The sequence below is a fragment of the Neolamprologus multifasciatus genome, chromosome 7, assembly GCF_963576455.1.
Source record: "Neolamprologus multifasciatus chromosome 7, fNeoMul1.2, whole genome shotgun sequence".
NCBI lineage: Eukaryota > Metazoa > Chordata > Actinopteri > Cichliformes > Cichlidae > Neolamprologus > Neolamprologus multifasciatus.
The window spans coordinates 41,688,036-41,715,717 of NC_140445.1; the positions used below are offsets into that span (position 1 = coordinate 41,688,036).

General features: G+C 38.0%; 1 protein-coding gene across 1 annotated transcript; it reads right to left on the minus strand.

Moving 5' to 3' along the window:
• Positions 1-27,682, minus strand: LOC146514951 (paired box protein Pax-6-like). Its single transcript, XM_085167500.1, has 11 exons — positions 27,060-27,682; positions 23,012-23,065; positions 16,688-16,818; positions 16,279-16,494; positions 13,537-13,699; positions 9,572-9,724; positions 7,016-7,098; positions 6,155-6,305; positions 5,515-5,624; positions 3,878-4,016; positions 1-526 (listed from the first exon to the last, which is right to left on the minus strand). Exons 1-11 carry the CDS (start codon positions 27,070-27,072, stop codon positions 444-446), a joined length of 1,296 nt encoding a protein of 431 aa, XP_085023626.1. The 5' UTR covers positions 27,073-27,682; the 3' UTR covers positions 1-443.

Consider the following 27,682-nt stretch of genomic DNA (forward strand, 5'->3'; position numbering starts at 1 on the left):
TCTCCCAGTGGACTCTCAGGAGTTTATTTCTGTCTGGAGGTTATAATCACCAGGGTAAGGATCCACTTTCCTGAGCTTCCTCAGTACCACTCAGGTAACAGCTTGCATTCTGGACAAAGCATCCACACCATCCAGACTCTGAACGGTAGCTGATAAACATGATGTCCCAAAAACCTTTGATCCACTTACAGTCGAACTTGTACTGTTTTGCAGCAACATTAAAATCCTTCTAGTTCTGAAAACCATTTAAAATCCTTGCATCCTGTTTCTTCACAAGCATTAATAAGAGTAATTTATATTTCGTACGTATTTGCTGAAGTCCTTTTTTTTACATTCAAACTGGAGCAAGAAGGAAAAGTTTCCATTTTGATGAGACCCCAACCGTCCTGTGGTTGAATTCACTGTTGATGATCACAGCAGGCATGAATAATTGCCTTTCATCACTACAGCCGTGGCCAGTACTGTGACATGTCTGTTTCATTTCCTGGAACTTGAACTGGAACTGAGACACCAGGGGAAATCAAACCTGGTAAAAGAGAGAACAAAAGCTTTCAGTCATTAAAAGTGCCACATGTCGTATAACAGGTGTGTTAAAATTAGGGATGGGTACCGGTATCCGGTGCCATGATGGCACCGGTTCTGACATAAACAATAGTAACCAGACCAAAAAGCAGCGCACATTTCGGTGCTTTATTTCGGTGCTTTATTTCGGTGCTTTTTTTCCTGAGCTGTCATACACTTTGAATTCTAGCCAATCCTTTTACGTTTCCGAGGATAGTAGGCGGGTCCAGGTACGTACGTTCTTTTAGAGCATAGCTACAGATTAAAAATGCCCAAGGCGAAGCGGTCAAAAGTCTGGCTGTACTTCACAGCAAAATATGCAAACTCAGCAGCCTGCAACAAGTGCTTTAAGCTGATACTGTGATACTGTGCAAAGGAGGTAACACCTCAAATCCAATGAAACACCTGGCAACGTATAGCATTTTGTTAAAAGCCGAGAAATGCGCCGTATTTGATAGCTTGCTGCGAGACCTCACACCGAGCACATCTACTGCGGGTGGGTTGCCTGTTATCGGACCCGGAGTTTGCAACATCCCCCCAAAACCCGAAGAGGAGAGTCCTGGCCCCTAGCCCTGCCAGTGTAGCAGAAATGATGACGGATGATGATGGCAGCAGCAGCTGTTCTTCTCTGCGTGAGTAGCTTAATGTTGTTCGTGTGTAATTTACGTTGAGTAGGCTAACCACGTTATTACATTAATGCAGGTAAGGTGAACTAGCAAACATCATCATAGCTACATGCGGCTGTCTTCTTGTTTGATGGCAGATACTCCCTTCACCCTGGCCAAAAAGGCTAAAATGACCAAAGAAAAAGTGGAAAACAGTTAAAAATGAGAGGTTTTTGGACAAAGTTTGTGTTTTTTCCATTGTTTAAGCACTGCTTCCAGCCAAGAGTGATACCATATATGCCCCATAGCTGCAGAAAAGGCTAACAATGTTATGTTTTTACAAAAAAACAGCTGAACATGAGAGGTTTTTGACCAATTTTTTGTTCTCCATTCTTTAAGCACCGGTTTGAGCACCGTTTAAGCACCGGCACTGTTTCAAAAGTACCGGTTTGGCACCAGTATCAGATAAAACCTAAACGATATCCATCCCTAGTTAGAATAACTGCAAAGGGGCAGGTGCAAATATGTTTAACACAAAGACATGACCAGGTGAAAGTCTTTCCGTTCTATACTGATGAGAATCTACACTATGTTCAAATGTCTACACAGACATTTGGTGCTGATGTTCTTGAACACGGAGGTCAAAGAAAGCCTGTCTGAGGTCCTAATGTTGTTAGTTAGTGTGAGTTTATAGAACGAAAACACTGAACCTCGTTTCAGCGTTCAGTGTAAGTCAGAACAGTAAATATATGAATTTATCTTATATGCTTATGTATAAGAAAAACTCTGAGAATGTTGGGACATATGAAATGTCAATCAGATCAATCAGTTTGTTGATGCTGCACATACCAGCAGTGTTGGTCAAGTTACTTGAAAAAAGTAATCAGTAACTAATTACTGATTACTTCCCCAAAAAAGTAATCTTGTTACTTTACTGATTACTTATTTTCAAAAGTAATTAATTACTTAGTTACTTAGTTACTTAGTTACTTTTTAACAACACAATTTACAACCTGAATAGGTGATAAAGCGATAGATCTTTCAGCCCAATTCTACTTTTTCTACATAATCCATCATACAAAATGTAATCAAATGGAAAAGTCTCTTTTTAAAACTTGTTTTGTTCGTTTTAATCTTTTAACTTTATGCATCAAGAAAAAATTTAATTAAATGCAACATTGTCTGACTGGAAGAAATTTGTTTAATATTTAAACCTATTTTCTGCACATTCCAGCACATAAAATAAAATATTTTTTGTGTTTACACTCAGTCTTTCAAATAGATGCAAGTAAAACACAGCAGAAAATAAATGACATCAAAGACTAGCGGTCCTTTTGCTCTATTTTCACCTGTATAGCAGGAGTAGGGTAGGCGGGGGTTTACCCTGGTGAGGGTGTGCCGTAGCGGTCAGTGGAAGAATCCGCGAGTTTCTCCGTGAGTTTCCCATTACGTGGTGCTTGCTTGGAAGTTTAGGGGTTTTTCTTCGCTGTAAAAAGAGGTTTTCTTCCCAGGCACAATGGACACTAATGTTTTTGTCACTTTTTATGGAATCAAACTCAAAGTAAGGTCAGTACTTCCACACTTCCAAACGCTGCACGCTCATACCTTCTCCGTACTCGATATATTATCCACTGTTGATCTGCACACAGCTGTTGCCACGAACGTCGCACTTGCTTACGTCACTGTCATGAGACATTCTCAAAAAAAAAAAATCACGGTTTTAGTAACGCAGTAACGCAGCGTTCCTACGGGAAAGTAACGGTAATCTAATTACCGTTTTTGCAATAGTAATCCCTTACTTTACTCGTTACTTGAAAAAAGTAATCGGATTACGCGTTACTGCCCATCTCTGCATACCAGTAATAATCTGTCACAGCAGATAGCTGTCTCCCCGAGCCCTATTCTGCCCAGCTAGCTCTCATGCCAGTGCATTGTATAATGTTGTTTTGGCATATACCATTTGCATTCAAGGTGTCCTTTGGACCAGGGATATATTGGCTATAAACAGTTAGGCATGTCACATACACTTTTACTTTCACTCACTGCTTATGTTTAAGCACCTAAACTTACTTGGTTGGGTTTGCACAGTAAAACAAGTTATTTAGGTCCAGGTAAAGCTCATTGTGAAGAGTGTAAATACAGCCCTTCAGAAGTGTAACAGTACACATTTAAAAATGATGGTTAGATGCCGTAAGCATGAATGATTTAATTCAATTCAATTTAATTTATTGAACTGAATTAAATATGAGCACACACCAACAAAAAAACACCATTACTGGACACCATGATGTTGACAATGGGGTGTTCTCTCCATGCTCTTACTGTCTCTCCACTATGTCTAAGTACTTTCTCCTAAAGAACTCTTTCTAATATTGTTAGGTCGTCACTTTGCAATATAAACATGCGATGGGTGTTGGTGATATGTAAATAAAATGTAACTAAATTGAATGAATTTGAATTTAATTTAGATTAACTTAATTGAAATTGAACAAAAATCAACAAAAAGCACTTTGAGCGCTCAAGTAAAGTAGAAAAGAACCAGTTCATTTATTATTTAACTACGTTGTTATGGTCAGTCAAATAATTCAACCCCAGACTGACAGACATGACAGGCACAAAATGTTTGTATGTCTGAATGTCTGAAACCTGTGAGATCAGAAGGGATGACATGTCATAAAGTGCCATAAAGGCACAGCTTCATAACTTCCTACCTGCTGACGACGTTGCAGACGATGTCATTGATTGGTTGATGTGTGGCTGCATGTGTGGAGGAGTATATGTCTCATAACTTCTTCCATTTACAGTGGGGCTGGTGGGCAGCATGCAGGAATAAGAGGTCTGGTTGGATGTCTGAAAACATAAATTAAAACCCCTTAAAAAGCAGAGTTTCATATTCCAATGTAATCAACTTTTTCTGGTATGTGCCAGTAACCACAGATGCAGCTGAGATGACACGTGAAAATACTATTTTTCTTATTTTATATAATAACTCTTTATGATGCTTTTATTGTTACCCCAACTGCAGAAACAAAAGATTTTTTTCCAAATATGACATAAATATTGTATTTCTTATTCTTATTTGTTGTTATTTCTAACTCTATTGGTTTTTTTTGTTGTAATGTGAGGAATTACACCAGCACTTCGGTTCATTTCCTTGACAATGTCACTTTTATATCTTAACGCTGGTCTAGGGTAATGAGACACCGATCCTACAGGTTACTGCAGAATGGTTGCCTGGTTTGCTCTGAGCAGATGGAAATGGTGTTTACATAGTGCTTTGTTATCTTACTGACCACTCAAAGTGCTTTAGATTTGACCATTGAGCACTTTATTCTATGCACTTGTTGCACTCTAGCTGCCTCACATGCACAGCGAGCACAAGACGCATGTCTTCAGACTGAGGGACTATTCAGTTAAATCCAGAGGAAACCAAAGCAGGCACAGGAAAAACAACCACCACAGAGAAACCCTTTAGCCTACATTATAAATTATAACCCGATAACACAATTGCAACATTGTGCACTTTACTTTCCTAGCTCGGCAATCTAAATTTGTTTTCAATCAGTCATTCTGCTTTATAAAGTTACTTTTGCCAGCAAGAAATCAGACAAAGACCAAAGCATCCTGCCAGAGGGTGAAGGTGCAGCATTTTCACAGCTCTATTGTGGTGGACAGAAACTGAGCCTAAATGTGAAGCTTTCGATTTACTGGTCAATCTCTGTTCCTAACATCTGTCAGTCAAGCAAGGCAAGCAGTGTGTGCCCAATAAGACAATGTAAAAGCAGACATGAAGTAAAACTTGCCAAAACAAGAAGAAACTTTTAGTCACTTCTTGTGTACATTCACTATGAAAGCCTTGGTAGTAAAGCTTAAAAAAAAACTGATGTTGGGCAAGGTTTGATAAAACATGCAAAAGTGACAGGCTCCAATAGATATTTGTGAATTAGCACATTGATGGGACACACTAAATTTAGCACTAAAAAGTGCTTTTAAATCTGAAGATATTGACAGGCAACCATGCCACATATGGTTAATTCAACTGTAATCTTTTGGTTATTATCTTAATAGGGTTTAATATCTGTTTTTGAATAAAGGTGTAGACCTGTTTTCTGAGCTCATTAAAATTATTTAAAGAAGACAGACTAAAAAGATACTTTTATAGAATAGTGTAGTGAGGGTTTTTTCCCATGATGGTTTTGGTCTGTCTTGCTGGTGTGTATGCATGATGCATATGACTGAGATCTGCTCTATGCTGTTGGGTTGGCAAAAAAGAGCCCTAGGTTTTCCAGTGCCTTTATGCAAACTGTTGACTATTTGTATATTGTTCTATCTTGTAAATTAATCTTACTTGCATAGGCAGGCTGGCAGCCATACTGAAGCTGGGCATTGCTGGGAGGCTATAGCTGTTGGACAGAACTGGATCTGACCTTCCCAGCATGGATCCTGATGAAAAGGACACTAGATAGACAAAAATGGAAATATGGATAGAGCAACAATGTGAAATTTTAACAATACTGGAGGACATCACAAGCAAACCATTTATGTAATCAACAATCACTGTCCAAAGTATCCAAGTATAGTGGGGCTGGACAGCACATACCCAATATGATGGGAAAAGTTACTGCATAATAAATGTAACTGGACTGCTAGCGTCTGACATTACAGGCCCAGATGAGTTTCCTTTAAACAATATGTCATACTAGTGTGAGAGAGAAAATATACATTTAATCTAAAATATGTTCACAATATAATTCATTGACAAACTACTATTGTTCTTCTCTGCTCCCTTGTTGTATGTCTTATAGTACTACCAACTGCTCATGAGTGGAATATCCTGAAATCATTGGTGGCACTGTGCATATGATCATGTGCATGTATCAACAAACAAAAGAAAAAAAAATAGAAACAAATTCATAAAATACATCCACACATGAAAAAGCCCCAGATGGACTTTGCGTGAAGTATTTCTTGAGTATCTTTGTCAGTACCTGGTGTAGTAGGCTGTGGTAGAGGCTGGTAAACACTGGTGTTAAAGCTGCTACTGATTGGAATATGGTTTGAAGGGTTGGACACCTGACGACGTTGATTTCTCAGCTTTTCCTCTCTTCTCCACTTTGCTCGTCTGTTGGAAAACCAAACCTGCATGTAGCATGAGATATAAGAAAAATAAATCACTGATCATAAAAAAGATTGTAATCACAACATTTCAGTAGGTTTTAAAGGTTATCCTTTAATTTCTTTTTTGTTAGTCATTTCTTGTTTCCATAAGTGTGCTTATGGGAACATCAAAGCAAGAAAGTCTGTTTCTATTTAACCTTTTGGGAAGACTGCTTCAAATGATCTTCAAAAATTCTCCAGCATGATGCAGAATCTATTTAGTTGTTTGAAAACCTTTCCGTCTGCAGATGATTTTCCTTACTGCTGAATCCTTTATTTTAAGTGATTCAGAGATTTGCTTCTTTTAACTGAATTCATTTGAGTCTTCTTTCAATCTTATGGGCTGACATAAGGTTCTTCTTATGTCAGCCCAAAATCCTAATTATATTATTTGTAAAATCCTAATTTTACAAATAATATAAATAAAATATCTCAAAGAAAAGTGTTGAAACTAATCTTCTTCTAATCTTGAAGCCCTGATTCAAATTTTATAAGATTGAAGGTGTGTATATATGTCAGTATAATGATTTAACCCATTTATTTAAATGTCATTTGTAAAAACTCGTTCTTTTCAAGAAGGTCAAATGCTCACATGTTAAAAAAGGCAAACATTTCCATGTGACATAATTTTTCATCTTACTGTACACACTTTCTTTGTAAACCTAAAAAAAAACCCTAAACATAGAGCGTACCTGTATTCTTGCCTCTGGAAGGTCTATTTTGTTGGCGAGGCGTTCTCGGGCAAACACATCTGGATAATGTGTCCTTTCAAATTCTACAACAAAATAATTGACACATTATGTTGAATGATTGTACTATTACACATTAATTACACAATACTTTATCTGTTTTGGGAGGGCCCCTGCTTCAAATGGACTGAAAACATCTGAAAAAGCTATTGCATAGCCCTTTTTAAAATCTTATTGACCTCTTAAAGCACCTTTGCACTACATTTACCACACATACAGAACACTTTGCAAATCAGTAGATGGGATTCGGAACGTTTGAGACCTAATCTTAAAAGTAGAGAATGTGCCTCTCTTCAATATCCAAACTGTGAGCAGATTCTCCAAAAGAAGGGGTCTGACAGATGAAGGCTCTGCCTCCCATTCTACTGTTAAACACTCTGGAAACCACAACTAAAGATGCAATCAGAGAGTGAAAAGCTCTATTAGGACAGTATTATGTTATGGGGGTTAAGATATGATGATGGATTTTAATTTCAATTCTGGATTTAACAACCAGCCAACAATGAGAAGCTGATATGAAAGAAAAATACTTCCTCTTTCTTGTTCCTGTTATAATTTTTGCTGCAGCATTCTGGATCAAATGAAGGCTTTCTAGGAAATTTAGGGAACAACATGATAATAATGGATTACTGGTTTTTGAACTAGGTTTAAGCATCACTCTGAGATAGAATGGTTCTAATTTTAGAGATATTGCCCAAATACAGGTTTTATCCGCACCACAGTTTTATCTTAATTTAGAAGCAGGAAGTTAGAGGTCATCATAACCCTTATGTCTTTAGGACATTCCTGCAGTTTAACGAATTAGTATCTGTCATCTGGTTTAATAGATAAATAAAGGTAGGTGTCACCTGCATAGCAGTGAAAATGTATCAGAATCAGAATGAGAATACTTTATTAATCCCTAAGGAAATTATGTATGCTATGCCTTTTAATGATAATCCCTGAGGGAATCATTTATAATATAAACAAAATTGGTCTATTACAGAACCCGGTGGACCTCCATAATTAATCTTGGTATTTGAATCTAATTCAATTCACTTTTAGTTATAAAGAGCCCAATAACAACTACAGTTGCCTCAAGGCATAAAGAGGTTATTGTACTCGGCCCTGAAAATCTTAGAAATATGGTATCTAACCAGATTCTTACTCTGGACGGCATTACCTTGGCCTCCAGTAACGCTGTGAGGAACCGTGGAGTCTTTTTTGACCAGAATAGGTCCTTCAAAGCACATATTAAACAAATATGTAAAACTGCTTTTTTCCATTTGCACAACATCTCTAAAATTAGAAATATCCTGTCTCAGAGTAACACTGAAAAACTAGTTCATGCATTTATTACTTCCAGACTGGACGACTGTAATTCATTATTATCAGGATGTCCTAAAACTCCCTGAAAAGCCTTCAGTTAATCCAAAATGCTGCAGCAAGAGTCCTGACAGGGACTAGAAAGAGAGAGCAGATTTCTCCTGTTTTGGCTTCCCTTCATTGGATTTCTGTTAAATCAAGAATTGAATTCAAAATCCTGCTTCTCACATACAAACATACAAGGTCTTAAATAATCAGGCCCCATCTTATCTTAATTACCTTATATTAACATATCACCCTGTTAGAGCACTCCACTCTCAGACTGCAGGCTTACTTGTTGTTCCTTTAAAAGTAAAATGGCAGGCAGAGCCTACAGATTTCAGGCCCCTCTTCTGTGGAACCAGCTTCCAGTTTGGATTCAGGAGACAGACACTATCTCTACTTTTAAGATTAGGCTTAAAACTTTTAAAACTTTATAAAAGTGACATTTCCTTGACAATGTCACTTTTATATCTTAACGCTGGTCTAGGGTAATGACACACCGATCCTACAGGTTACTGCAGAATGGTTGCCTGGTTTGCTCTGAGCAGATGGAAATGGTGTTTACATAGTGCTTTGTTCAGTTTTTCAGTTTTTCTCTGTATGTATTATTGTAGGGTCTACCTTACAATATAATGCGCCTTGAGGTGACTGTTGTTGTGATTTAGCACTATATAAAGATTTGAATTGAACTGAACTGAACTGAACTGAACTGAACTGAACTGAACTGAATTGAATGAAGAAGACCCTCCATTTACATGAACAAACTGGAGTCTAGTTGATAGATATGATTTAAAAGTCAGGCTTATAAAATAATTAAAAGGGAAAAAAAGGGAAAATCAGGATACTTGGAGAGGGTCTTTATCTAAGTGCTTAAATGCAGACTGCAGTCTTCTTTCTTTTCTTTTGTTTGTGTTGTTTATGGTATCAGCAGAAAAGTGTTCATTATCCATTTTCATGCAAAGATGCATAAAAAATATTAAACTAGTTTGTAATGCATGCATTACAAAAAATGTAACTAATTGAATTCATTTTAACACATTTCACAAAGGACAGAGTTTCCAGGAAGAGTTCCAGTTTTGGCAAAGTCGGCAGGTACATATAGGAGGTTGTATTGTGTAGCTTTATGATGTTATGGTGAATGCCAGAAATTACCTTTTTCTAGTGCTTCTATTTGGTCCTGTGTAAAAGATGTTCTATTTCTCTGGAGCTTCCTCTTCAGCTGTAGTCTCATCTGAGTCTCTTCTGAGTCCTCACCATTGGTACAAACTGATACTGTGTTCTCCCCTCCCTCTGCCTGCGGACACTCTGCACCAAAGAAGAAAACAAGAAAACACACACCAAATGTCGTGACATTACTCCAGTGTTTCATTTTTTTATTTTTTTAAAATCTTACTATGTTATGTTATCAGACTTTCAGCACATACAGTACTGTAGAAACGTCTTGTATCTGATTACCAGATGATATTGCATCTTGGTACTATACTGTATTCAGAAGAAATTTATGTTACTATTAACTAATTTGAACCAGATTTAAGAAACCAGTAGAAGACATTGATACTGTGTTGCTCCAACCAAACCTTGTATGTAGGGATGTCTTTGTTGTAGAAAGGTCCTTACCCATGCACTATGTCCTTACCATGAATTTTAGAGTAGAGCCCCCAAAACCTCAATAAGATCAGTATTTGGATATAACAAAGCAGAGCTTCACTGAAGTGAACTTGTGGAGTGCTGCAGGAAGTGGGAGACTCCATTTAAGTTGGTATCATGTACTGGGGTATGTCTTAGATACACACTTGTGTCAATAACATGAAATGTACTATTTTTTTCATGTAACTAGTTGATAACCTGATATTTCTAACATCAAACCAATTGAGTTTAAAAGCACATCAGGTAGGAGATCTACAATTTGGTCTTTGAGCATACAGGAGCTCCAGCTCCCTGTGGAATGCATTTTATTTGTGGTGCTAGCCCAATTATTCATTATCCCCAACAGACATGCGCTGCACAACAGAATGAAGCTATTGCTCAGTGTCATAGTCAGTCAGGCAGAAAGAGATGGAAATGAGAGCAGACTCCCCCATTCCCTCTGGCACACATACACACACAGGCACAAACATGCTGTAGATGGATAGGAAGGCAGCAGCCGTGGTAGTATAGCATGACTTTGTTTCACTGTTGTACTCCCAGGGTGCTGCAGGAGGGGCAGCAGCATATGAGCCTACTCCATACAACAAATGGGGCCCTCATCCACACAAATTGAAGGAAAAGAAAAGCAAGTTGCACATATCGACGCTATAAAATGTAAACATTTTTGCATGTGGACAATCTATTTAAACACACTGCCATTGAACAAAACACTGGGGGGAAAATAACTTTTTTGTAATTTGATAAAATGTTCAAATTTTGTCACGTTGCCACCACCACTAGATTTAATAACACAAGGAAAAGCATGACCTATAGGGCACCTAATGTGAAGTAGGGCAGACTCTTTACTTTGAAAGCAAACAGTTGCAAAATTATACAGAATGTCAAAATTACGTCTAAAACATATTTTGTAATAGTTGTTTGGCTTGTCCTGTTATGAAAACAATTATGAAAAACAAATGTAATTAGCACATCATTTCTTACAGTGGTTTGCTGCTGTTGGATGTCACTCATATTGTACTCATACAAAACACTTTCTAGCAGCAAATGCTGATTTATAAATCCAGTGACACAGCCCAATTAAATTGACCAACTAACCTACTAAGCACATTATCTGAACTGTTGTAAAGCAGTATAGCACAGCACTGTGGCAACATATTGGGTCAAAGTTGATAACTTCTTTGTGTTTTTGGATAAAACATAAAATGGTGAACTGCATGAATTTACAATGAAGTAAAATGCCCAGAAAGCATTTTCAGCACTTTTAGTGTAGTTTAAATAGTGACATTGAAATAACACAAAAAAAGAAACCTGTATTAGAGTAAATACACCAGTTAATAAATCGGGGCGATATGCTGTGATAGGATGAGAAATTATTTCTTCGGTGAGCGTTTTGAATGAAATTTGTGGACGTTAAGGAATCTGTGTCTATCTAGATAGATAGATCGATAGATAGATATAGTTAGAACCAGAGGTGTGGACTCGAGTCACATGACTTGGACTCGAGTCAGACTCGAGTCATTAATTTTATGACTTTAGACTTGACTTGAAAAAATGTTCTAAGACTTGTGATTTGACTTGGACTTGCACCGGTTTACTTGAAAAGACTTGATACTTCACCCCAAATCTAAAATTTAACACGCGTATTATGTAGAAAGTGTGCGCCATTAATTCAATTCATTCATTCATTTATTCAAACCACACTCCGTACGTATGTGTGCGTGAGCTGTAGCACAGCCAATCAAATTAACCAGATTTTTAAAAATTTTAAAAAAAAAAAAAACGCTCAAAAATGCTGCAAGCAGTTATTTTTTTCAGGTACATAAACTATGAAGTAGTCAACAAAAAACGAAATTCAATTTGCAAAACATGCAAGAAGAGAATCACAGACAGAGATGGAACAACTTCCAACTTTGTCCGACAGTTGAAGTTGCATAAAGAACGGTAGGTGGTGCTTCTCTTTTGCTACGATGAGATAGCTGACTTCATCTAACTTTGTGATGTCAACTAACTTTAATGTGATATTTTTGTCTTGCTATTTTAAAGCCGGTCCTACAAGCGCATCCAAGAATAACATGCAGCTTATCTCAGAATTGTCGGTGAAAATTATTCTTGGAGCTAAGTTTAATTGAGCTGCATTTTATAGAGGTGCAATTTCACAATTTGTGTATATTTTCTAAGTTCACTATTTCGTCATGTGTTGAGAAAAACACAGATTTAAAAATCACATGGTCTAATATTTACATTTAGCATATAACTGCAACTTCTTTTTTTTTTTTCTTTTTTTTTTTAAGACTCGAAAGGACTGGAAATTCAAAGTTTCAAACTTGTGACTTTACTCTGACTTTTACACCAGTGACTTGAGACTTGACTCTGACTTGCCTGACATTACTTGAGACTTACTTGAGACTTGCAAAACAATGACTTGGTCCCACCTCTGGTTAGAACTATTACTATAAAAACTACTGTAAACTCAAAAAATAATAACATACATTTCATTGTGTTTGAGACTGTACATGTTGCTTATTCATATGAGCAGATGGTTTGAGATATATCTTCGTTCTGTAATGCCAAAGATGTTGATCTGTTTAATGAAGCCATCTACTCTCTTTGCAAAAAGTTTTTGCAGTTTCTTGGAGAACTGAGAGAGCAAACAAACAGCCCTGTAATTTGTAAAATGGTGTCTTTTACCTGCTTTATATGAAGATATTACATTGAAAATGTGTGAAGAGAAGAAGAGACAATATTGAATGCAAGATAACAGCTATAAGCTAAATGACTGACAGCATAAATGGATGGTGGAAATGTGAAGTATGAAAACAATAAGAAAATAATTCACAGCACATGAGTTAGAACAATTCATTTCAAATTGAAGCCCTCATAACTTTTGGAGCATACTGCTAATCACAATTGAGTTTGCTCAGTTGTGATTGCATAATGTAGGTGTGGAACCTTGGTCATTGATATTTCAACATTAGTCGCACTTTTGGAACTGTTGATTTTGTTGTCCTTCTACTATTAGTATACATTTCCAGGTCACTTTATTGCTTCATTGCTGTTCTGAGTTTTCAGAAACCTCTACTTTATTAGGATTTCCCACACAATCATCTGTAGACAGCAGACAACAGTTCATGGAGTGAAAATGCTTATTGATGCCAGAGGTCAACAGAGAATGGCCAGACTGCTTCAAGCTATTTAGAAGGAAACAGTAACTCAGATAACCAGTCCTTTTAACCAATATATGCAGTAGTGCATCTCCTAACTCACAACTTGAAACTCACAGCTTGAATCAAATTGGCTAACGCAGCAGAAGACCGCACTGGTCACATGTCAGATATGGCTACAATTCACATGAGCCCACCAAAATTTAACACCAATTCAAAACATTCGGCTTTTGTAAAATTAGAAATCGTCTCTTCTGTGAACAAATTAGTGAAGAAGAATCGCAGTGTTACTTTGAGTTAATGTCTCACCAGTGGCAGAGAGTGCTGTCCCAGGATACCATCCTGAGCGTCCTCCCCAGCTGCTTTGTGCATTGAGCATCTTGAGTTTGTCAAACATCCCTTCAGCTCCCACTGTGCCCATTGGTTGCTTGTCACTAGCCAAATTCCTAAGCACTCGATTTATTGATGAAACCTGGTGACAAACACAACAACATAATTACATAAGACACACTTTAGTTGTATATTATTGTCATTGGTGGATTGAGGATGTAGCACTTGTGCAGGGCCAGAAGTAATGATTCCTCCTTGCTTGATAATAAAGAAGTGTTTGTGTAATTAAAATCTCCTCTCTTTTTGGTTATTGAGGTACGCTGCTAGACTGCAAACAGTAGGAGAAATGTTGGAATCACAGCTAGTGCAGCAAGCAGCTGATTTGGCACAGAGGAGTTGGCTGTGCACTTCCTACTTGCTTCAGGGCTGCTATGGCTCAGGAGGTACCGTGAGATCAGTCTACTATTCAGAAGGCGGGTGGTTTGATCCAACCTGCAGTTCAAAAACATCCTTGTGAAAGATACTGAACCCTGATCTTGTCCAAGATGCATCCATCGAAGTTTGAGTGTATGATCATTAAAAGTACTTAGGATTAGAAAAAAGCACTGTATGAATGTATGTGTAAATGAGGCTTGTCATAAGAAAAGCACTTTGAGTGCTCAAATTGTATGGAAATTGGGTTCCAGTCATCTGGAAAGTGAACTGAACTGGCCCCCCAAAGATCATCACTGCCAGTTGAGAGGCACTGCAGTGGGGGCTGTTCATTCCTCATTCATTTACACACAGGAGCTGAAAAACACAGCCACATGGTGGTTGCAACTGAGAGATGCAACTAGAGACCAACAGCTGCGGGAAATGGTGGTCTTGGAGCAGTTTGTGGATGGACTGTCAATAGAAACCGCAGACTGGGTGAAGAGGATAAGTCACTAGGAAGCATGAAGGCAGTGGTCACAGATGAATCCATGCGGGGGACCACGCTGCAGCAGGCTGTGGGCAGAAGGCTACATATCCGATTCCAGCACCATGGAGGAAATCCCTTCCATCTCAAGCACCTCACTGCACCTCTCTGCTAGGTCACATTAATCTCATACAGCATCATGATGAGACTTCCCTGGGAATGATGGTTCAGGCACTACTCTGTAGGTTGTCAGAACAGAGATGAAAAGTAGTTCTAAAAGAATTGAAAGACATGCTGGAGATGGAGGGAAGAACCAGATTCCCGATGGACTAAGGTGATATCTAATCCCATGTCCTGGCTGAGTGAGCTCCTGGACTGGTTAGGCACACGGAATTTAACACTACTGGCAGATTCCCTTGTCTCCAGAGACCAAGCGAAAAATGCCTTCTCCACTCTGCACCAATTTGTCATACTCGCTTTTGTTTGCTTGTTTGGTGCTCCAGCCATCTTTCAATGCCTTCTGGTTGGGTGCCTCCCATGTTGGATATGTTGCCTCTGACCTGGATGACATGATCACACACTGCAACACCTGGGTTGAGCATATGCAGCAGGTAGCTGCAGTTCTGGAGTCCTTGTTGCAGGTTGGGGTCACTACCAACCCAAAGAAGTGTGCAGAGAGAGGTATAGTATCTGGATTACCACTTTTGCAGCAGGCAAGTGCACATTACAACCTGCCCACAGATGAAGATCAAAGAGGGGTACATCAGTTTTTGGGGCTAGCTGTTTACTATGGGGAGGTTTATCCCAAACTTCGCAGGCCCCTCTGACCCACCCAGAAAGGTGTCTCACATCTGGTCCAATGGGCGGACTGGTTCCAGATGGCATTTGAGAGGGTGAAACACCCCTACCTTCTTTCTCCCTGTTATCTTGCAGACCAGTGCTTCAAACTAAGGCCTAGAGGGCATTTTTGTCTCATTGGGTGTGTGGGGTCGACTGCCCACTGCTCCACATTCAGTCTATTGATTTATCTGTTTACATCAGCAGGAAAATGTCAGAATGTGAACCCACTATAGCAGGGTACAAAATAAATGCTTGTGAGTCTGGTGCACTGTTGATTGTAAATGTGCTACAGTGTAGTAAATATGGTGGGGGGTAAGTTAAGTGGGTTAAGTCAGGTGGTGGGGTATGAGGCTCGGCTGCAAGAGGGAGAGGTGGAGCAGGATGGGGAGAGTGGCACATCTGGTGTGCATTTGATAATCATTTTCTCTCTCCATACTGTAGGCATGGGGCTGGAGGATGAGGGATGAACAGAGTGAAGCACAGAAGCAGTAAAGCTTCAGAGCTGGGCTGTTTGGAGGAGTAAACATTGTTCCTGTGTGCTGGAGCCGTTTGTGTAGTTAAAATCTCCCCTCTCTGTGGTTACTGGGAGAATTTGCTACAGCCTCCTATAGTTTTCTGTGGGACTGTTAACAATATGACTTAACAATGAGCAAATACAGTGGCTGTCCAAAGTCAGATCAGGTATATTATTTGAGTGAAGTGTTGTTCTAAAGACACTTTTAAAGACAAAAATGCTTCTATATGTAGCAACCCCACTTGCAGCATGTCACCGCACAACAACAATAGATATCGTCTCATAAAACAACTCACAAGCACCCTGTGACAATTATTTTTGTCATTTGTTTCTATACAAATAAAAGTAAACTCAAAATTTACATGTAAAATCTAATTAAATATGGTGAAGGGGGTTTTAATGATTAGTCTACCTTGTCATGGAAAGATTTTTAATTACATGACTTTGCTGAAAAACAGAAGGGTCTTACACTGGGTATATTGTCGTTGGTGCAGACTCCCTCTGCAAGCAGTCGGTCTCTGATCTCCCAGGCAAAAATGGATGGACACTCTCTCTTGTACTGAGCAATTCTTCCCACCACCTCTGGAGTGGCCACTCTGGGTTTACTCCCACCTATGGCCCGTGGACGGATTGAACCTGTCTCATAATACCGGCCTAAGATCTTACTCACACAGCCATTAGACACCTGGGCAACATAATAACACACATCTTTGTTAGAACAATCTTTGGAACAATTATATCTTGCCAGTAAAAAAATAAAATAAAATAAAAAAATACTTCTGTATTTTTTATTTGTTCACAATGTCTAGCAAGAATTTGCATTTTTCTGTATGACATGTGATGGATATTTTTGTGGTGTTGTAACCACCTTGCAATACCTGCAGTATTCTGGATATGTCACATGGTCGAGCACCGCTGTGTGCCAGCTCCACTATCTTCTGCCTGGTAGAGTCAGGTAAAGGTCTCCCATTCACAAACACACCTCCCAGCTGGTTTACTCCACTGTGGCCTACACAGATATACCCACATACCCACCATACCCACATGCACGTGCACACACACACACACACACACACACACACACACACACACACACACACACACACACACACACACACACACACAAAGGTTTTCAGCAACTTATTTACTGTATTATTTACTCTTGTTTTACTCTATAACAGCAGAGGCCCAAAGTAATAAAAAAAGCAGCACTAATGAAACAAGTGGATGAAAAGAGCAGGAAAACCAACCCAAAATATGAGAACATAAATAGAAAGATTTCCTCCGACACTGTGTTTTTTGCGGTATCTTTATATATTTTAGTTATGTTAGTTAGTTAGTACAGCATATAGTAATGTCTAGCATTTCCAAATGTTATCTGTCTTTTTTTCTGTCATCAGTTAAATAAACAACTATGTTCTGATGTTCTTCCATGCGTTAAACATCTTTAGTTTTAGCCTTCTTTGACCCAGGCCTTTTGTTGCTGCACTTCTTCTTTAAAAGGATTTAAAGCTCTTTTTTTCAGTCAAGTTATAATGAAATAGAATAGAATAGCTCTTTATTGTCATTGTACGTGTACAATGAAATTATGTTTTTTTTGTTTTTGTTTTGTTTTTTATTTTTTTCATAATGTTTCCATGTATTCGAATGTTTGGGATCATTGATGTGACATTAAATTCACCACCTTTTCAAATTCCTCCAGACTGGGTGCCATATTTTCATTCAATATTGGGTTAAACAAAATTGAAATTATAGTGCATAGTTTTGCATTAGATACAAGAAAGCTATGGTGTTCACAGGTTTGTCATTACACTTTTCATCCAGTTACAGTTAACTGGAAATTGTATGCTTAATTACTTTTGTTTTAGTGGACAAAGGAGTACTTTATTTGTACACAGATAATAACTACAGCATTTGCTAAAGTACTGAAGTTTCCTTCAGGATTACCACGATGAAACAAGCATACACACATAAAGACTCACAGGCTGAAAACAACACACATCTGCTGTTGCACTTTTTGATCTATTTCTGATGTGCTCACATTCATTGATCTATAGCAATAGCTGTGTGTGATCATCCTTATTATTCCTGAACTGCAGCAGCTTAGGTTGGAGTCCAACCTCCAGTCTGTTTTGTAAAGTAAGTTTGAATAAAGCAGAAAACACTTTTAACATGTTGCAGGTCTGAAATGTTTCAGCGGCGGGAGCTGACACATGCTGTGCCGTGACACTGTTGGGGTTAAGTAGAGATTTATGCTGATTCAATTGTCTATTGTGTATTAATGGCTGTGAGGGGGGAAGCATATTGCAGATTTTTTTTTTAAATCCTCATGGATTAATAAATCAGACAACCATCCAATACACAAAGACACACACACACACACACAAACAAAGAGAAAGCAAGTGAGGGTACAAGGGTTTGTTTTTTTTTTTGCAGAAGTCATTTAGATGCACAAACATATACTCTGTTAGAGCTTTGTTTCTTTATTACTAATGTCGTCCATCTATCCATCCGTCCATCCAGCCAGCAGCATATAGCAGCGGTAGGGACATGTAGGCCTGCAGGGTGGAGATGGGTGAGGGGGATTCCACCTTCCTCACCTGCCAAATCACACCCAGTGTATAAAAGAAAGAAAAAAATTACCTCAGCTATTCTCTATGTGAGAAGTCAGACATCCTGTTTCTATATATTTCAAATATACCAATGAAAAGTAATGATGGGTGGCTGCAGTAGCTGTTGCAGTAACCTGCAACCAGCAAATGCTACTCTGGTCTCTGCATGTCTCTGCATTTGTCTTTAATTAATGATTAATAAAATAATCAGCTGTGCAATTCAAAAAGCTGTCTGTTCCTTTAGTTGCATACAGACAACAGAGAAGACCCCAGTCTTCTCCTCTATTGCAGGAGAGCTTCTCAGCTAGAAAAACAAGTGGATCAAGTGGATCACAAAAGGTTTGTGCTCCACAAAACCTCGCACTGTCAAAACTTTGGCTTTGAACAGCTCTTCTGCTTAATTAAATTATAGAAAGAGTCACGGCCTCCACAGAGGTTACTGCTGACTTTAGGTGTGAGACTGCATTATTTCTAATTGTCCTTCATGCTGCCTCACATCATGTTCACTTTGTGTTTTGGGGTTGATAGTTTCACTGAAAAATGTTAATCACAGTCCCACTTCCCCAGGGAAAACACTCAGGCCTTCCTCTCTTGACACACAATTAATAGACAGACATATGGAGTCAATTTGGACCTCTCTCTCTCTCTCTCTCTCTCTCTCTCTCACACACACACACACACACACACACACACACACACAAACAAGAGCAGGTGGGCTCTTGGGAAGAGATCAGCAGCTTTCACATTAAATCAGCTCTTTCACACTGAACCTGACTTCAATTAACTTTCACTTTAACAGTGTAGTGCTTTCATTGACAAAGATGTTCAAATAAAACAAGAATATGGTTCATTCAAACCTTCCGTTGTTCAGTGTCTGCACAGCACAGCACAGGAAAAATATTGTTTGTTGTTGCCTTTAAACATAAATGTTTGATGTTGTAACAGCAGCACGGTTAAGATTTAGTTTGTCTTACAAAAGAAACCACTTGATACGGCTAGAGTTCAAGCACACGCTGGACTGTGACAGGGCTGACAGACACAACCGTTGACACTCACAGTTTAGAATAAGCAGATAACCCATACATATTTTTATACTGCCCAGAGAAAAGCCATGCAAGTGCCAGTAAAACCTAACACAAAGTCAATGTTTGAGGCAACAGCACTAATCACCACACCACAAAACTGCTATTTTGTATTATTGTGTACTTTGCTAAGATCACTCAAGGCTCATCTACGTAGTTGCACTTTCCAGCGATGGTAACTGTGACAAAGCTAGCTAGGTTTTAGCTTCTCATGACCAGTATTTTGGAAAATCGATTATCTAAAACCTCCAAACCAAACAGCAACAGCGGTAGAGCAGGTCTGCCAATAGGAAGGTCAGTGTTACAGTTCCAGATGAGTGGCAGGGTACTGAAGTGTGTGCATGATAGCTAAAAAACACTTAAAGGTATCGAATAAAGTACCGTGCAAATGGGTGGATGTGGCTTGCAGTAGAAAGCACTTTGAGTGCTCAGAGGAGAAAAGTATTGTAAGTTCCAGTCCATTTTCAGGGTTGCTGCATTATAATATGTTCTGTTTTGTACTACTTATTTCTGGCTACTGAGAAGCAGCCCACTTCTTAGACCTCCTTCTAGGCAGAGGAAGAAGAGATACTCCAGGGGAACATACTGAGCTGCTTTCAAGGTTTGGCCTAGGGCCTCTTCTCGCTTGTACTTGCTCTTAGTTTTATATTGGGCCAAACGCAAACTGTCTCCTGAAGTGTGCACATTTGCACCTTTTACCACAGAGAACAAGTGGCAGAAACAGAGATTTTTTTATAGTGCAGCAATATATCTATGGACCGCCTATACAGTTAGAGGTGATATATGAAAAGTGCCATACAAATGCAAACTGTTAACATTTATAGACAAACCATAAGACAACATTTATATGACATCAAGACAATGTAAGGTGTGAAGGGAGGGGATGCAGGTCAGACTACGCAAAGCTGATGCAAAGAATGAGCCTGTCTCAGCCATGTCTCAGTCCAGCATCGCGAGTGAAAGGCTGGAGGAATGACAAGCCAACGAGCCACAAAAGGGCAAATGTTACAGTAAAAATTCTATTCAGTTGACATAAGTTCAAATATTGAACATTTCATTCTTTGATGATTTGGTAACACCTGTAGTTGTGGTAACAGCAACTTATTTAAACTTATTTTAAGTTGTTCTAATATCACATCCTACATAATTCTGTAGAGGAGCAAAACTGTCAGTTGTCATCTTCATAAAGAAACTGACTTGTAACTGGCCTCTTCCCGTGCACATAACATGAATCTGGTAACAGCAAAACACAGTTACAGATGATTCTGCAGCTTATTACATGAATCCCACATCTTATTGCTGACTATGGCTGTTTCATTCCTTTATTACTTATACACTATTAAACAAATGTTCATTATCAGAGTTCATAAGTGCTATGGCTGTTGTTAAGTGTGCTGCACGTAAAAGTCTTTTAATAAAAATGAAATGCTTTGTTTTTCTTAGTGAAACAAACGATGAAAGGTTAAGTTTCACTTAAAGGATATGTTGCCCTGTAACTGAAATTAGCATTCGAATTAATAACACAGTAAATAACGAATGTACGTAGTTAGCTTTCCTGAGCTAGAAGCTCAGATTCACACTGTTGCCCAAATATCATCATCATGTTCAATTTTAAAATCCAGAATTTGTCTGAGACTTCAGAAACACACGACTGATCCCACAATAAATAAGTGAACAATTCATTTTTATATGCAGTTTTATACAGCAATCTTTGCAATTACCACTGTATAGTAATAATCTTTGTTCTCATTTGTGACTTTTTTGTCTTTCACTTGTTTCCTGTTTAGTTTCAAGTTTAAAGAATTCTGTTTAGAAGTAACTCTTAGACTTAATAAATTGAAGTCGTCTTCCGTTTGGATTTTTTATTTTTTAATGAGTTGTCAGGTTCAGACGTGTGTTCATGGGTCATACTGCACACTCACTGAATTATGTTGACTACTGTATGCTAATCAGTCATCAATAAATCTTAATGCATTAATGAGTTAAGCAACTAAATATTAGTCATTTTAATGATCTAATAATAGTAATAATCTAATAATAGCAACCATTCAGACATTTAGTAATAATATTCTGCAAATGAAATTGAGCTAAAATTGATCCTTGGCCTCATCATGGTGAGATCGAGTGATACTTATCAGGCCACAGATGCAAGAAAAACAAGCAGACACGCAGAAAAAGGTTGCAGACACCTTTTGTTAGGTGGAGTTTACTGTGAGTCCTGTAACCAGTGTAAATTTAAGGGACATTTACATACAAGGCTAAAGAGATTATATGTGGATTGTTGTTGTTTTTATTTGTTTGGGTGTTTCTTCACATGTTCCTCAACAGTGCATAATCCAGTGTGATCATTTTAGATCATTAGTCTATACAATTTTTTTAATAAATAATTTAGGCTTATTCCAACTTGGGCAACATTCATGTAGTTTAGATTTTTAATTTCAACTTTAATAACACCGTACTCTCTGAGAACATCTACAACCTCTTCGGTAATCCTGCCTAGTGTGTTATTATTACTGGTAAAAAAGTGACACAACTACTAAATTATACCTTATTAATGAAAGGGTGTTTGTTGTTTTTAAAGACATCAAAACACTAAAAAAAAGAAGAAAATGTTTTTAATTTCTGTCATTTGCTTTTATCTGACTGTTTTTAATCTTACCGTCATCTAAGTCAGTGCTGATGTCCATTCATGACCTTCCAAACCTGTCATTAAATATTTCTTTTTTGATCACTTGGAAAATAAAGTTAAAGAAAAGTAAGCTTAAAAAATAAAAAAGAAGAAAAAACTTAATTAGATGATGAGCTAAGAGTAGCTGAAACCACATTTGTGCAGCAGGTCTGGTAGATAATCTCTTCACCACACCACGTATACAGACTTTCAAATATTAAGCTATTTTATTTTTAAAATGTTTTCCTTTATATTTGGTGTGTGTGGGAATGTGCGTTTCATGAGGCAGCTTTGCTATTTACATGTCCGACACGCGTGCCTATGACATTATGAATTATTTGGAGTCAGATTTCTGACCACTTAGTGAATGTGAGGCTAACATTCATTCAGATCTGACTCTGTTTCTGTCTGCTCTTTCACGATGGACAGATATAGTCGTTTTTAAAGTTTTCTGCCAGAAAAAGCTGATTACAAGAACAACAATAAGCTGAAAGTCACTATAAGGACTCATAAAGCTGTTCCACATCAATGATCAACTTTTTTCATATTGTTGCCAGGTACACTGATGCTATAGAAAAACCACAAAGCAATAAACCAGAATTGTCATTTAATGTGATCAAACTGTTTTACAACATAAGTTGCTGCATTTCCAGTGTGACAGAATTACAGTCAGTGACTTTAAACATTTTAAATGAGTGTAGAGGTTAGAGATTTCTACATGTATGTATAGCGCTATAACCCTTGATAACACCAGACCTGGATTTATTTATTTATTTATTTTTTGATAAAGTAACATTAAAAATGAATAAGAACAACATATACTTTTGAGAAGAAACTTACTGTTTTGCATCATGGAGGCCACACCACTCTCCCAGCTTGTTTGACTTCTGTAATCTGCACAAACAGAGAAGATGTGAGAAACAGCGTACTACACATGCCTCTACCTGGATAGTGATTTGCAAGAAAGAATAACCTGAATCTCTAAAGGTCAGATTTGCATCATTAACTTTATGCAACAATGTAGAAGATTACTGACTATGTTGTTTTTAAAATCTTTATAGGGGTGAAGATTAGATAAAACTGAAAAAAAAGACCTTGTCTGGATGGTGGACTAACTATCCTATGGTTGGTAGTAATGCACATATGAGCGCTCACACTCAAGATTTATGGAATGACATGATTTAAAATGTACAAAAAATCCTTCTCTATACTTCTTTTTTTAATTACCTGACTGACCATTCATTATATTTTCTTGCATACATGTTTTAAAAATAGTAAGAAAAACTATATGGTTCCAAAGAAATAGATCTAGTCATGTAACTAGGAGTGAGAAGTAGTTGTACCACAGACAAAGATCAAGCAAAAACACCCAATAATATCTTTTTCTCAAGTTTCTTTTTTTGTTTTTAAGAAAATATCTCCAGCAACACTATAAATTTACAGGACGAAATTATTTGTTTGGGGCGGGGGGAATGTGACTATTTAATTAAATACAGAAAATAGCATAGCTAGCCAAATAGCCTAACCACTGAGCTGTCTAAGTGACAACTATTTTTTCAGCTTTGTTTCATATTTTATTCTTCATTATTGGAATTACATGTTGATCATAATAAAATAATAGTCCAAATATATAAATAATAATCTAAAAACAAATTATAAAAATATGTCAATTCAGACTTGTGTTACAACTAAATGAGATCATAGTATTCTGTCACAACGATACAAGGTTTTGCACAAAAATCCCCTATTTTGTGCCGTTTCAACATAATTTCGAGTGTAGTGTCCTGCTGAAATATATATATATATATGCATATGAAGTGTTTTCAGCTTTAGTATATAGAGCCGCTTATCAATCATTCAATAAATAAGTCACCATTATGAAAGCATGATTAGGCAGAGCAATAGGAGCGGTTTTTTGTGATTCACGTGTAGAGAAACACATGACACCCCTGTTCTCAAAATCACAGCCCTATTAGGTTAAGTTGAGAAAAACCTAACCAAGAAAGGCTTCAAAGCAGCTTTCTCTTACGCGCTTGTCATTAACAACCTGCATAATGAACATTAAGCAGCTCCACACAAGAACAAACGCATACACATGCCGACTGTGGCACCTTGTTCCCGCTATAACTCGGGCTTTTCTCCCAGTGAAAGAAGACAAAGAGCCGGAGGAGCGGAGCGGCGGCTCAGCTCGGTAAATACCCGCCGGGCTTTGTGTGTCCGCGGGGTTTTAGTGTCGTCGCCTCGTTAGCTGCGGCTCGTTAAAAAACTCGCGACACAAAAACGCAGCGGGGAGCCCAATTTGACCAGTACAACTGACATAAAAGAGTTCTGTTGGACGCAGTGATGACAATATAAAAGTTTCATTCAGCTGCATTCACTGCGTGGATATGAGAGACAGACGGAGAGAGAGAGACAGAGAAGCATTTCAATTTGAAATCAGGAGTATATATATGTGTGTGTGTGTGTATTTTATTATATATACAGCGTTTACTTATAACTCTTGACCGGTACGACTTAAAGCTTTAGGCCACATCAGTAACAAGAGACCACAGAAATAACTTTTTACTGGAATCTGTTCCCACTTCATTTGGCAAAGTATCAAGAGGCTGGACTTTTTGGTAGCTCATAATTAAGCAGTGTATTCACGATCACGGTCTTTTAAAGGCTGTCCACATCACCAGGGAACGCATACACTGTCATGTGGATCTATACTTTGTACTTTGTACATCTGAATATAATTTGGTATTTAGTGCTGGTAGTTTGGTTGTTATTTGGGTAGTTTTGTATTATTGTAGGGTCTTTGAGGCAACTGTTGTTGTGATTTGGAGCTATAAATTGAATTGAATTGGGTAGATGAGTAGCCTGCGTGTTACACATATATATAACTAACTGACGCTATTCGGTTAGCTTCTAATTGAAAATATTAACGTGGAACATGAAATGTAAAAAGAATGCCTTCTATTCTAGTTTTTCATCATGATATTACTCGATAAAATACTTCTAGGAAAGATGGAGGCATTTTCTCGCTTCCGTCAAATGAACAAAGTATCAGATGTGACTCAGGTGCACAGAGCAGACACGTGTCTTAATCCTCCTGTCCCCAGTACAACATATGGCAGCAGCCCACACTTCGCTCTCATCCCTTAGACACACACACAAAAATAATATGTTCTGAATTCGCACGCTGGATGAATTTATTCCGGCCTGATTAATCATGCGTTTAATTGGCTTCAATTTGATTAAGATGTTCATTAACGACTGACTTAATTAGATCATCAATTAAGAAAATATTTATCGTAAACTGCCTGTGGATTTCAAAATCATCTCAGTCAAAACAGCATGAGAGTACAATGACAGCAAACGGTAGACTTTGAAATTATTTCTGAGGTGACGTATTTTTAAATGTGCTCCTAAAATAAAACACGTTTTCCAAACAGGGGTTTTGAGTCGAGGCCTAAAAAGAAAAAAAAACATTCAAATAAAAAGCAAAGGTCTTCTCCCACAGTGTGATCGCAGATGGGTTTAAATAAACTGACGAGAGTAACTTTAATGGTTAGTGTCCACATTCTGTCGTTTTAGGGTTTGGGGGATTTTATTTGTTTGGTTTTCGTTTGTTTGTTTAACAATGTTAAAGGAACGATACCTCCTGCATATTTTAGATGCCGTCTTTACAGACAACAAGTGGCTACAAATGGTGATGAAGTTCGTGTGTTTTATTTTGACCCTTCAGTACTGTTTAAATACAATCGTTTTAGCAAGATGGCAATTATTACCATTATCACTATGATCGCGATGATGATATGATTGTTATAATATAATGAAACATCGCCAGTCTAGTGTCAAACAACGCCCGGGCTCGGTAGAAACACGGGGAGTGCGTTAAAGTGTTAGAAGTGTTCACCACTGTTCACTTGTCCTTATAAATCTGATATTTAATAACTGTTCAATAGAGGATGCGCAACAATCTCTGGGTGGTAGAAATTGTATGGTAAATATATTCCTATATGTAACCCATTTATTATGGGTTTAAACAGAATATCCAGCATACCCATAATATCCGACAACTTTGTTGCTGGATTGTTTAATTCCAATCGCAATGAAGGAAAAGGCGGGATTAAGTTTATTAGTTAAATTAGAGTTTAAAGCTCCTACATTTTAAAAAAACACTCTCGTTACTTTCTGCGGTAAAGTTCGGGGAAACCTTGTCCTGCGTGAAGGCAGCAGCGGCTCAGTCCACAGCGGCCGGGATCACCTGTCGCTCACCGCACCGCACAACTATGAAAAGAAGGAGGTTTTTTTGTTTGTTTTCTCTTTTCTTCCTGACCCGGCTGTTTTAGTCTGAAAGAACATAACCCTGAACAAAGCACAGCAATCCGGCCCTGTGCAGAGGGCATTGGCCCGCGATCACACACACATCAATGTCTTTGGAGTTTAAACCTAAAACCAATCAATGAATAAAAATCTTAAAAATTGAATTAAATTAAATCACATACTTAAAACAACACTTCTCTCTGTCTAATTAAGTTTTTTGCAGTAAAAGAGGGGAAGGGCTTGTTTGGAAAAGTTTGTCACCGTTACATGTTCCGTCTTTCTTCTCTTTTTCTCGTTCTTCTGTTTTTTGGTAATTTAATTAATTTTATTTAAAAGGGAGACCGAGTACAATTAGAAGATAAATGTTGCCATTTCACGCATTGTACCAGTTAGCGTAACGCTTCTGATAATTTTCTCTTTCTTCCAACAACAACAACAATAGCAAAGAAACACATCTAACGAGCTAAAATGCTTTTACATCAGCACTTGGTTCTCACCCTTCAACCTTATCCGTTATAGCGCGATAACTTTTCAACTCCATCCTTGACTACGAGAGAGAGAGGGTGAGCAAGCTTACCTTTCTGTGGCATGTTGCAGAATCAAAGTTTTGGTTTGTTTAGTTTTCCAACAACCTCTTTCTTCTATTCTTTCCTTCACTTAGTTTCTTCTTGACTGAAGAGACAAGTGCACAGAGATAGAGACACAGAGCTGGTCCTCTGAGAAGGAGGAGAGAGAGAGGAGGACAAGTGGGAGGGCTGTGCCAGTGAGAGAGAAAATGGGGACCAAGAGTGGAAAGGATGGGGAGGAGGGTTTGAACGGTATGGGCTAAGTTTGCATGTGTTACTCTGATTTATTGGGTAAAATTGGCAAACATTGAAAGAGATAGTGCTTTAAATTGTTACAATTGCATGCACATGCTTTGAACAGGCAGGTTCTGACCTGGATTGCTTCAGTGGTTCATGCAGTGGATCTGAAAAGGTAAAAGAGCTTGGACTGTTAAACCTGATTAAACCTGTTGTCACTGCCTCCCCGAGTTTCGTGTGTCTTTTGTGTTTCTTTAAGTCTCTTCACTAAAAAGTCATGAGGGGTGACGAATCTGGCAATATGAACTACATATGTTCTGTGTTACTAATTTCTATTTCTCATCTAAGCATGTCTTAGTTTTGTACTTTACTATTTGGTGTTGAAGCACTTTTAGTC

Excerpts from the sequence above, each read along its gene's own strand:
- LOC146514951 (XM_085167500.1), bottom strand. Across the intron at positions 13,700-16,278 it reads CCAACGACAATATACCCAGT|GTTTCATCAATAAATCGAGT; the intron begins GTAAGACCCTTC and ends GTTTGTCACCAG. Across the intron at positions 4,017-5,514 it reads CTGCCAGCCTGCCTATGCAA|ACATCCAACCAGACCTCTTA; the intron begins GTAAGATTAATT and ends TTATGTTTTCAG.